Below are 12,668 nucleotides of genomic sequence, written 5' to 3' on the forward strand. Positions count from 1 at the left end.
ATTTATCAGTCCTTATCACACACCCTACAATCCACCCAAATTGGCTTTCTTGATGTTCTTCACACAAGATAGAATTATCTCATGGCTCTGCTTATCAATGGGATGTTCCCCAGGCCTGCAATGTAAAATTGCCTCATCACTGCTTTTTCGAACCCTCCGCTTCTTTCAAGACTGCCAGTTAGTTAAAAGATGCCTACTATGTGAAAGCATAGTGCTAAGTGCTAAAGATACAAATAAAGGAAAAAAAATTAGTGCTGTCAAGGAATTCACAATTTAATGGGGGAGAGAACCTACAAATAACTTTGTAAAAACAAGATATATGCAGGATAAATTAGGGGTAATCTCAGAGGGAAGGCAGCAAGAGTAAGGAGAACTGGAAAAGGCTTCTTACAAAAGATAAACCTTTAGCTGAGACTTGTAGGAAGCCAGGAGAGGCAAGAAGGAAAGCAGCAGAGAAAAAAGTAAAGATGGGGGACAACTAGTGAAAAATCCAGATTTTAAGGACATTCAGGGTCCTCAGGACTTGACCACTGATTAGATGTGGTGAGGGGGTGGTTAGAATGAGGAGCTGAGAATCACTGTAGGATGATGACACTCTCACAGTAACAGGGAAATCAGGAAGAGGGAAGGGTTTGGAAGATAACTTAAGTTTTATATAGGTTGAGTTTAAGACATATACAAGATATCCAATATGAGATATCTGAAAGACAGCTAGAAATGTAAGCCTGGAGGACCCAGCTTAAGCATCACATTAGGACTTTTCTGATTTCCTCCCCTTCTCAAAACTACTAGTGTTGTCTCTAGTCCCCATTCCCCAACAAGCTGAAATACAGTATAGCAAAGTCAAATGGTATGTGCAGAATATTAATAAAAACTGATTGATAGTATAGAAGTATTTGATCGTGACTCCAGAATGTCAGGTGTTTTTTTTTGTTTTTTTGTTTGTTTTTTTTTAAGCCAAGGTGAAATAAGCTGGCTTTTTCCTTTTCCTAGCAAGAGGATTCCTGCATGATAGCTGTAGCTATGACTAAGGACATACTGATCCATCAGGTGAGAAAGTTCAGGTAAGAAAGTCAGTCTTGGGGGTAGCTAAGTGGCATAGTGGATAGAGCACCAGCCCTGAAGTCAGGAGGACCTGAGCTCAAATCTAACCTCATTATTTAGCAGTTATTGGCTATGTGACTTGACAAAGTCACTTAACCCCAATTGCCATTTAAAGAAGACAGTCTCTTACAGAAAAATAATCCTCATAACTTATTAGCTTCCCTCAAATCCATGGAACTTTTTTCACTATTAACTCTAATTTACCAGAGACCATTATAGTGTCCCTTCAGAAGAACACAGGACAACCCTCCTCTTCCTTGATCCAATACTACTAGAGAATTTTCCAGGATCAGGCTTGGAGGATGCCAACATTTTCATTAATGAGCCAGTGGCAACAGTAGACCCAAAGTTGACTGGAAATTCTTGCTTTGTGCTTGAGCACCTAAGCAGAATAAGATGGTTAAAGAGCAGTATACACTTACAATAAAGCAATCTTGTTCATGGGGTCACTGTGGGCACAAAACCCATTGAGACTGCCACTAACTAAGCTGGAAACAAACAATAAACTGGGGCTGTTCCATTTTCAACAACACAATCAATTAACAAGTATGTATTATGGACCCCACAGTGTGCCTAGGACTATGCTAGGCAGTGAGCATGCAAAGACAAAAGAAAAGACAGTCCCAACCCTCCAGGAGTTTTTTAAGATCCAGGCAGAGGAAAATGAGAGAGACAGAGACAGGGAGACGAGACAGACAGGCAGACACACATAAAACATATAAACCACACACACACATATATACACATATAAATGCTATATACACACATAACTCACACATGTATACATATAAAAACCATGTATGTGGTTTATATATAATATATATATATAAAAACCATAGTGTATACATATAAATCATATATAACCATATATAAACCACACATATGTGTATGCATGCGTTTACACACACATACATTTCAAGGTGATTTGGGGGAAGATACGAATAGCTCGAGGGATCAGGAAAACCCTATGAAGAAAGTAACACTTGAAGTGAGCTTTTAAGGATACCAAGGATTCCGAGAGATACACAGCCATGAGGAGGGAGGGCCTTCCAGGGAGAGGACAAGAGTGTTATCTATGGCGCTCAGCCAGTGGGCTAGCTGGAAAGCCAGCAAGGTAGTGGAACTAGATTGTGAAAAGTCTTGAATATTATAGGGGAGTTTATATTTGGTCCTCGAGATAGATGGGAACCACCAAAGTTTATTGAGGAGAGTGATGTGATAAGATATGCCCATTAGTAAAAATCAATTTGACAGCTGGGTGAAGGAGGGATGGGAGAGGAGAGGGACTTGGTGCAGAGGAAACAACTTTGGAGGCTTTGGGGAGAAGGGAAGGAAGTGAGCATTTATATGTGTCTACTATATGCTGGAGATATTAATTCAATTGATTTTCCCAATAATCTCAGGAGGTAGGTGCTGTTGTTATCCCCATTTTATAGTTGGAAAAAAAAATCCAGAAGTATATAAAGATTAGGTGACTTTGTCAGGGTCACATAGCCAGTAAGTACCTGAGGCTACATTTGAACTCAGGAGACCCTGACTCTAAGCCCTGCACTCTTATCTACTGCATCTCTGTTGCTATAGCCCAGGTGAAAGGGGATGCAGGGATAAGCTAGGGTGGTGGCTGTGTGAGTAGTGAGAACGAGACAGAGATGAGGGATGTTGTAGAGGATGTGGTGAAGATCTAAGAAGATGCTAACTAAAAGAATAGCAGCTCACTTGGTCATTTAAAGACCCATCCTAGGGATTAGCCCTCTCTGACTCTCTCCATCTCTTACTCCCACTCCATCTCCCTTTGTCTCTTGTCTTTCTCTTTCTCTTTGCTACTATAACAGTTCTCATCATCTTTACATCTAAAAAGTGTTATTCTTTTCCCCTGTTTCTGAGAGGAAAGCTCATATAGCACATAGCACATGGCTAGAGGTCACACAATAATAGTGGAACTGGACATAAATCCCTGGAGTGTTCAAGAGGCTCTCAAACAGAATATATGATTGAAGCTGGGATCAAAGATCCCTTAAAAAAAGGCAAAGTAATACTTTTTTGTTCTCTAAGAATATATTATGTTTTAGGATGATAATGAAAGAAAAACAAAGTCTTCCTATCCTACAGAAGATTTTAAATTGGGGAAACACCATATACACATGAAACAATAACAATGAAATACAGTACAGAATTGTGTCAAAATAATGCTACAAAAAAAAATAGCACACAGATGGGGGAAGATTGGAATAGTCAGAAAAGTCTTAGTGAGGTGGAATTGGAGCTCTAAAAAATATGCTGTTGATAAGCATTTATTAAGCAATCCCTATGTACTAGGCAGACACTGTATTAAGTGCTGGAGATATATAAAAAGGCAAAAAAAAGCCCCTACCTTCAAGAAATATAGTCTAATGGAGAGGACAATTTGCAAAAACAAAAACAAAAAACAAAAAAAACTGCACAAATAAGATACAACCAGGATAAACTGAAATAGGATAGTTAAATGTTATTCAATCTTATCTAATTCTTTGTGTCCTCATTTAGAATATTCTTGGCAAAGATACTAGAGTAGTTTGCCATTTTCTTCTCCGCTCATTTTATAGATGAGGAAATTGGGGCAAATGGGCTTACTTGACTTTCCCAGGATCACACAGCTAGAAAGAATCTGAGGATGGATTTGAACTCAGGTCTTCCTGAGTCCAGGCCCAGTGGTCTGTGCCATTTAGTAATCATAAATAGGTAGAAAGAAAGGGAAAAACATTGCATATGAGGGAAATTCATGTTCAAAGTCTCAAAATCCATAATGATAGCATGGCATATTTAAGTCTGATTAGGCTAAAACAAAGGGAATAAGAGGACTGGAGCTTTGGATGGCAGGTTTATCTCTGCTGGCAAATAGGGACTTCTTAGAGATTTTTGTGTAGAAGGGAAGCATCACAAATAATAATACATCTATAGGATTTTAAAGTTTACAAATCATTTTATATACATTTTGTCATTTGAGCCTCACATAACAATCCTGTAAAGTAGGTATTAGAAGTATCATTCTCATTTTATAGGCAAGAAAACTAATGCTCAGAAATCTTAAATAACTTGCCCATTTTCGTAGGTTTTTTTTTAAATTAAAGCTTTTTTATTTTCAAAACATATGGGTAGATAATTTTTCGACATTGATCCTTGCATAGCCTTATGTTCCAAATTTTCCACTCCTTCTCCCCCCCCTCCCCTAGATGGCAAGCAATCCAATATATGTTATGCATGTTAAAATACATGTTAAATCTAACATATGTAAACATATTTATGCAATAATCTTGCTGCATTAAGAAAAATCAAATCAAAAAGGAAAGAAAAGGAGTAAAAAAACAAAATGCAAACGAACAACAGCAAAAAGAGAATGTTATGTTGTGATTCACACTCAGTTCCCACAGGCTTCTCTGTGGGTCTAGGTGACTCTCTTCATCACTGAACAATTGGAACTGGTTTGAATCATCTCATTGTTGAAGAGAGCCATGTTTCTGCTCATTTCATTCAGCACCTGTTCTTGTAAGTCTCTCCAGACCTCTCTAAAATCATCCTGCTGATTATTTCTTATAGAACAATAATATTCTATAACATTCATCATTCTCATAGTTAATATATATCAGAGGGGACATTTGAATCCAATTTTTCCTGACTGCAAGACCAATACTGAATCTCCAGAGGTACACTGTTTCTACAAGACAGACATGAATAGAGGCAAAAGGTAGTAAACTAATATCCTATGAGCATCCAAAATGTAGCATGTCCAGAGATATTAATAATTTTCCTCCCTAAAGCCATCACTCCTCACAGCTTCTCTACTTATGCTGATGGCACTACTATTCTCCTACTCAAGTTCAAAGCATCAGAAGCATCCTCGACTCTTCTCTCTCTTTCACCTCCTACATAAAAACAGTTTTGTTAAATTCTATTAACTCTACCTCTAAAATGTTTTGCATGTCCCCCTCTATATATTCCCATGACCCCCACAAAGTTCAGTTCCTTAACATTTCCCACCTGGACACCAAAATACCATCTTGAATGACTTCTCTATCTTCCTCTTCCCATTTTCCATATTTGAATAACAAAAGTTTTCCTAAACCATAGGTCTGAGCACGTGCTACCTCCTACCAAAACCTTCAGCAACTCTCTTCTGCATTGAAAGTACAGGCTAATTCTTAACCTTCCACAATCTGATTCTAACTATCTTTTCAACTTAATTTACATATAACTTTCTTTTTACACATTTCTACAATCCAGTCAAGCTAGACTGCTGGATGTTCCCAGAACTCAGCATTACATCTCTTACTCTGATATGCTAATTCTAGTCTATCATATTTAGATTGTAGTGTGTGATAAAGTGGAAAACGGATTGAATGTAGTAATAAGAGGGTTCAAAATCTGAATTATGATGCAGTTCTTAGTTTCCATATAATCCTATCTAAAAAAGTCACTTGGCCATTCAGGGTCTCACTTTCTTCCTCTGCAAAATAAAAAGTTTGAACTAAATGACTTCCTAAATTCAGCTAAGGCTTAGTTCTAAAATCTCTGATCTCTTAATGTATCCTCCATTCAATACCACATACCTGAATCCTTATCTTCCTTCAACTCAAATGTTACTTCCTCAATAGAAGCTTCCAGGTTCCAGCCTCCTCTTCCCTTCCTCCCTCACACTTTGTTATCTCTCTATCCAAATTTTCTCCTCTTTACTTATTTGAATATATATTGTTATCACTCCAGCAGAATATATGTTCCATAAGGACATAGACTTTTTCATTTTTGTCCCTTATCCCCATTATTGCACACAGCTATGGCTTAGTACTTAAGCTAGTATTTAATATGGTTATTGAATTGAATTAAATTTAATTATTTCAGCTATTAAATGTGTATTGATGCCACACCCTTGCAATTGTACAAATGTGGACCCTGCTAGCAGCCAGGTGCTGAGCAGGCAGCTCAAAAGTCTAGACTTGTCTAATACTGTCTTTGCTTCAACAGGAAATCTGGTTCCTTTCACTCCTTGGGGACAGAGCTTCTTGGAGCCCAGCTCCTTCTAATGGAGAGTAGATATTTATTTTCCTTTGCAGAGTATGTAGGAAAGTTGTTTTGTTTTGTTTTTCCCTCTTGCTTTTGACCTAAATTTGTAGGACTGGAATAGGCTTCCTTCACCTGAGGAACAACATTGTCTAGCAGTTCAGGGCAACTGTATCTGGTGACTTGTTCTGTTCATTTTTGGCACCTCTTGATGACAAGTTAATTGCATTAGGCAATTGTTTACTGCAGTTTAGGTTTATTTTTGGGCTCACCAGCTCATCCTCTTTCGGGTAACTTCTTTGTTTCTAGAATATATTCCCTTAATTTCTTAGGGACTTGGGGAATAAAGAGAAACTTCTTTCATTGGGATTTCTCCCACCTTCAAGGGAAGAAGAACACAGGCCAGTAAGTATTCTCGATTTAATCTTGTCCACACACACTGCCCTTCCCCAGATGTGCTCAGGCACACAACATTGTTGACAAGACCAAGGATACATATACTCCAGCACACTCTTGAGGCTTTGGCCCCAATCTTAGAGCTTCACACAGACCCTAAAGAGATGAAGTGTCTCACTGTGGAAACAGAGATGGAAAAAATGTACCTGCCACGGGTAGTAACGTCCAGGACAAGCTGCACTGCAGCCAGCAGGTTGTGATGGTGATCAGACACCAAGCTCAACATGCAGCATAGTTCTGGGAGCTGCCAAAAAAGGAGATGGGGATCATTAAGGCTGGTGTGGAACACAGAAGGGACGCTTCTCTCTCCCTTCATAAGAGCCCCTATTGAGTAACAAGCCAGCTACTTTGGAAAGAACCATACAGACTCTAAAGAATATAGCATGTGGGAGCAGACTCATGAAGGCAGGATTACTGAGGTGGAAAATGAGATAAAGGGTTTGGACAGAGAGCCCTATTTCTTTTCAAAACCCCAAGTTCACTCACCTAAAAGGGCGGCAGGAGATATCTCCTTGAGCATACATAAGTACTATTAATCTCAACAAAAGAGTCAAATTCTAGAACAAGAAAAGTACTAACAGTTTAGAGGGTTTTGAAGAGCAGGGGCAAAAATGAAAGAACTGAGCAGAATAAAATGAAATGAGCAGAACTGAGCCTCCAAGACAAGGCAACGGGAGAGGCTTGTGGTCACCTACCTTCTCTGACCAGTCTTTAACGTCCTCCAGTAACATGAGCAAGAGCTGCTGAAGGTCAGCACTGGGAAGCAGCCGCAACTGTCTATCCAGACTGGCTCGGCATAACAGGTACATCAGGCTGAGCAGTTCCCCATCCGTATAAGCACTCCGCCGGGTCATGATACACAATGTCAGGAACTAGAGAGACAAATCAGTGGCAAGGGGGATGGCGGGAATGCCCAAGGGCAAGGACAGTGCCCGTCTTAGGAGATTTGGTGGCAAAGTTGTGGCTACCGATTCCCTTTAGCAACATCGAATGTGATTCGGGTGAAAGGAAGACAGAAAGAAGCCTGAGCCTCAAGCCACTCAATGGGGGAAGGCACTGGCTCAAAGATTAAAAAAATAATAATAAAATTGGTTACCACGTGGCATTTGTATGTCCAGGCAGGGGAGAGGCAGAACTGTATGGAAGAAAAGGTAAAATAGACCCACCCAACTCACCTTACAGATGTAGCTAAGGCTAGTTTCCAGCTCAGTATCTGGTGTGGAGGCCTTTTGTTCTCTTGAACCCATATCATCATCAGTCTCAAATATACTAAAATGAGGCAAAAACAACAAATTTGATCACAGAAAAACACAATGAGGAGAAGGGAATAGGAACCTAACAGAGAGAGAGAGGGAAGAGTGTACAGGCTTAATTTAGAGACACTTGAAAAGCTAAAACCCAACTGCCCTACCATATGACGGTCTTTTTTCACCAAAAATTGTTACTTCTAGCTTTTGTTTTCTAAAGAATTCCACTTATTAATAATACAATTATCTTCCCACCTATCCCTATGACCTTCCAATGAGAAAAGAAAAAAATTTCCCTACATTTTGTGAAGATCTGAATGCCTTGAAGACTGTTATTATTTATCCCATCCTGTTAGAAGGTAAAGATGATGGATTTGATCTAAAAGGGACCTTTAGAATCACCTGGTACCACTGCCTGATTTTACAGCAGGGGAAAATAAAACTCAGAATGGATAATCAACTTATTCAAACACACAAACACTAAATCCCTGAGCCTGGATTTGGTTCCAGATGCTAAGACTCCAAATCCTACAATCTCTCCTCCCACCTTGTAAAGACAAGAGTAGAGAGCATTCTACCTATAGGAAATACATCTTGATAATAACATGTAGCTCAGGTGTGCTGGCCACAATGCATGAGATAAGTATAACTAGTAAAAGTCCTCTTTTCATATTTATTTTGAGAGACTAAGTTGCTTTGGTCTATTGAGGCAGACAAGCTAAGTTTGTAAACTGTCTTTGACGCTAATGTTTGATCTTGGGCAAATCACTGTTTCCATGTCTCAGTTTTCTCATTTGTAGAATGACAACACTATGCTGCTTTCCTCACCAACTTGTTTTAAGTAAAGTACCTTGAAAACCCTAAGATGTTAAATATTATGATTTTTGAGAGGCAGTCTGGGAGCCAGCAAAACCTGAATTCAGATCCTGCTTCTGACTCTACTCAATAGTTATGTGACCACAAGGACATCACCTAACATATCTCAGAGCTGCAGGAAACTCTCTGAGACCCTAAGTAACAGATGAGCTGCTGATCATGGGCATCAGTGGAGAGAATTCCATCCCTAGTGTTCCCCACAACAATAAACCACAAATTGAAGTGATCATACTTCTCAGGGGAGCTTTTTAGGACCCATGGGAGTTGATACCAGTGGCCTAATGTGGAGGAGCTGGGAGTGGGCTCAGCCACCCTTTCCTGATGTTAGCATTTATTAGGAACAGAAGAACGGCAAGGGTGGGACCTCAAAGAGGGAACTGCTGGGCCTGGGTGGTACATCTGGCTAAGTTGGGCTTATGCCCACATACAAGTATGGCATTGTGGGCATGCGCCTGTGTGGATCTTAGCTCGTCACTGGAGATGGTTTGATATTTCTTGGTGTGTTTTGGAATTTGAACTTGTATTATTATGCACATTTATTGTAAATGTGCCCTTTCCACAGGAATGTTGATAACGGGGGCTGATGAATATGCCTTTTCTGTGTTTTGTGGGGGTAGCATGAAGAGGGTAGGCTACAAATATGACTAAATCTTTATGTAAGGGTGGAATAAAATGACAACACTTTTCTTCAGGAAAAGAAATGCTGATCTTGACGACTACATGAGAGCAAGGAGCCCTCCCCAGCACTCTAACCAAAGCTATAAAATGAAACATTCATTAGGGTTCAATACGCTGGTTTTCTTTGGGAGCAGCATGCAGAGGGTTGTAGTCTAACTGACGACAATGCGTTTCTCTATTCCCTGTATTTCTGAGGAATCACTTGACTGAAACTTTGGCGTCTGTGGCTGCTATTCTGAGAGTAAGAATCATCTGCTCCCACGAGTCTCCTCCATAGTTTCCAGTGAGAAAGCATGGAGAACGGGGATTTCACAGTCAAACAACCCTCATTTCTCCACCTGGACTCAATAGCTATTAGTAAGACGACATTTCCATTGTTTCCCTTAATAAACGAGATGATTTCATTTATTTTATTTCATTTCATATCTGGCTAAAGCTTTCAACATAGTGGAAGAGAAAGAAATGTGTTTTGGTGGTCAAACACTAGAATTAGGCATCTGCCCTGAACAAATGCCATCACTGCTCTGTGCCTCAGTTTCCACATATGTTCTTCCCAATAGAGAAAAAAAAAAAAAAGAGTTTCTCCATATAAAATTATCTGAGCTATTTTAATGGGAGGGGGCTGTTGTTCTCGATCAGTTGTGTCTGGCTCTTTATGACCCCATATGGGGTTCTCTTGGAAAAGGTCCTAGAGTGGTTTGCTGTTACTACCTTCTCCGGTTCATGTTACAGATGAGGAAGAGGAGGCAAATAGGGTTAAGAGCCCAGAATCACAGAGCTGGTAAATGATGTCTGAAACTAGATTTGAACTCAAGAAGATGAGCCTTCCCGATTCCAAGCTCAGTGCTCTCACCATTAGCATTCCACAATGGAAATTGATAAATAAAATAAGCTAAATTCTAGCCCTCAAAACAGATTAGTTTTTGGTTCAATAAGCATTTAAGTGGCTGGTGTGCAAAGCAAACAAAGCACCGAGGAAAGATAGCAAGTTTAGATGTGGTTTGGTCACTGTTTTTCTGAGGTCATACAAGGTAAGCAGACAGATAAGGTATAATCACTAATAATGACAAATACAACATTACAGAAGTAGGTTAGAAAACTAAGATAGTCAGGGAAGGAACTAGCTCATTTCTAATAAGCTTCACTTAGAAGAAGCTTCACAGTTGAGTTTTCAAGGATTCAACAGGTAAGAAGAGGCACAATGAAAATTATAGGTAGAGGGAATGGCGTAAGCAAAGATATGGAGGTAAAAAGTTGTGCTTTGGCCCTTGTAGGGACAGACAGCGGTCTAGTCTGGCTCTTTTAAAATCTAAATTTAACTTCTCCAGTACAACATAGTAGAAAGACTGCTAGACTAGGTGTTGGGAAGAGATCCAGAATCAGACCCTGCTCTGGCTCTTACTAGCTTTGTGACAATACATTAAATACTTATCTTCCTTAAGCTTCAGTTTTCTCCTAAGAAAAATAATTTTATAATTTTTAGCTCTACCCTAATTTAACATCAAGAAATTAATACCAACACGACTTCTGAAGGCCCTACCTAAAAAACACCCGGTGGCTCAAGGTGGACGTGGATCTCCTTTTGGCTTTGTTCAATTAGTGACCCACTCTGCCAGGAGCCAGGCTGATCTGGGCTGTCACTAGAAAGGCAGGAACAAAGCTCTCCTGGCAGGAAGCAGTACGGCACATCCCATAGGCAGGTGCTGCTAAATAAAACCAGGCCTGTCGATTTCAGCTCTGCACAACACATGGCAAAAGTCATTGCGAGGGAGAAGAATCAATGCTGAGCTAATGGAAAAGGAGAAACAAACCTTACATGGATCAAATTACACTGTCCCCAAAACAGCCAGTTAGAAACAACTCCTCATGCTTGACAGAATACTCCTTTGATGTATTAATTGCCGTTTATTTATCCATTTAGCCTGTTCAGCCTGGCTGCCCTTTCCAAGAGCTGAATGGCTAAAAGCATCTGACACCATGAGAATAGTTCTATGAACTGATGGTCAGAGTAGAGAAGAGCCTTTCACTGGGACTCAGACCAGTGCTCTGCATCAGCCTGGAGCTGCTCGGCTCCATCTTTAATTCAGGGTAAGCACTTGGGGACTCAAGTTATTGACTGCGAACCCTGGTGAGTTAATTCAACCCTCACTCTCAAAATCTGATTATATACAAATGGCTTTCAGACTTCTCTCAACGAAGTTCCTGCAGGGATCTGGTTCAATGTAACAGCATCTATGACTTGTTGTTCAGTTTTTTTTCAGTCGGATATGACTTTTGGTGACCCTATTTGGGGTTTTCTTGGCAGAAAATTTGCGATGGTTTGCCATTCCCTTCTCTGGCTCATTTTTGCAGATGAAGAAACAGATTAGTGATTTGCCCAGAGTCACCCAGCTAGGAAGTGTCTGATGCCAGATTTGAACTTAGGAAGATGAGTGCTCCTGATTCTAAGCCCAATGCACTATCCATTGTACACCTAGCTATCACATATGACCATACATATAGACATAAATTCATACTGAGATAGCCCTCTAGTTTCTACACTTCTCTCTACTTTTACTCAAGTGTTTATCTGCTAAGTCTCTGCTCTTCCTTTCCATGCTCCAAATCTACAATTCCATATCTACTTTCAATTTTCACCCTGACCTTTCTCTTTACAATAGCATCCCTAGTCGTAAGGACTCATATATACCCCAAACCAGCAATAAACATCAATAATTAAGAGATCTGAACATTCTCATACAGGAAGTACTTTGTCTTCCTGATTGGGGAAAATCCCGAATTTCTGGATGATAAATGCTATTCTTCCTCATTTTGAAGTGGAAAATGAATCAAAGAGAGGAAAAGGATTTGTTTGCTCAGAGTAATCTAGCAAAACTGTAATGCTGCCATCCAGACAACTTCAGCATTCTGGTTTTCAAACTCCAAATTACTGCAAGCATTAACTGTGCTTCACTTAAAAGGGGCTAAGAGTTGGTAAATGCAGGAAATAAACTGGAGACTCCTGAAGATAGATCTCATTGAGAAATGACAGGAAAAGCCAGATAAAAAAAAAAATCCTTGGAAGAAAACTGTTCTGAGAACTGGCTTAACAAAGCCATTTAAAGCAACCTCGATTGGTTAGGAAGAGACGCTAGTTTAGCGTAAAGACCTAGGGTAACACACCTGCAGAGTGTGTTAGATTGCTGAGGGCCCCGATGTTAAAAAGGATAAGGTGACTGGAGGGCTCTTGCAACCTGAGAGGATTCCATGCTTTTGTTCCTTATTTGCTTTCAATGT

At 39.8% G+C, this 12,668-nt stretch overlaps 1 protein-coding gene across 8 annotated transcripts in view; it reads right to left on the bottom strand.

The window, feature by feature from the left end:
- The window catches only part of FAM178B (family with sequence similarity 178 member B), a 188,994-nt gene that overhangs the window by 44,945 nt on the left and 131,381 nt on the right, over positions 1 to 12,668 (bottom strand). For all 8 annotated transcript variants that reach the window (XM_074288423.1, XM_074288421.1, XM_074288422.1 and 5 more), the window contains 3 exons: positions 7,767 to 7,860; positions 7,287 to 7,463; positions 6,738 to 6,835 (listed from right to left, as the gene is read on the bottom strand). In XM_074288423.1, the coding sequence (XP_074144524.1) occupies positions 6,738 to 6,835; positions 7,287 to 7,463; positions 7,767 to 7,860 (369 nt within the window). The remainder of the gene's footprint in view (positions 1 to 6,737; positions 6,836 to 7,286; positions 7,464 to 7,766; positions 7,861 to 12,668) is intronic.

Source organism: Sminthopsis crassicaudata, chromosome 2 (genome assembly GCF_048593235.1).
Source record: "Sminthopsis crassicaudata isolate SCR6 chromosome 2, ASM4859323v1, whole genome shotgun sequence".
NCBI lineage: Eukaryota > Metazoa > Chordata > Mammalia > Dasyuromorphia > Dasyuridae > Sminthopsis > Sminthopsis crassicaudata.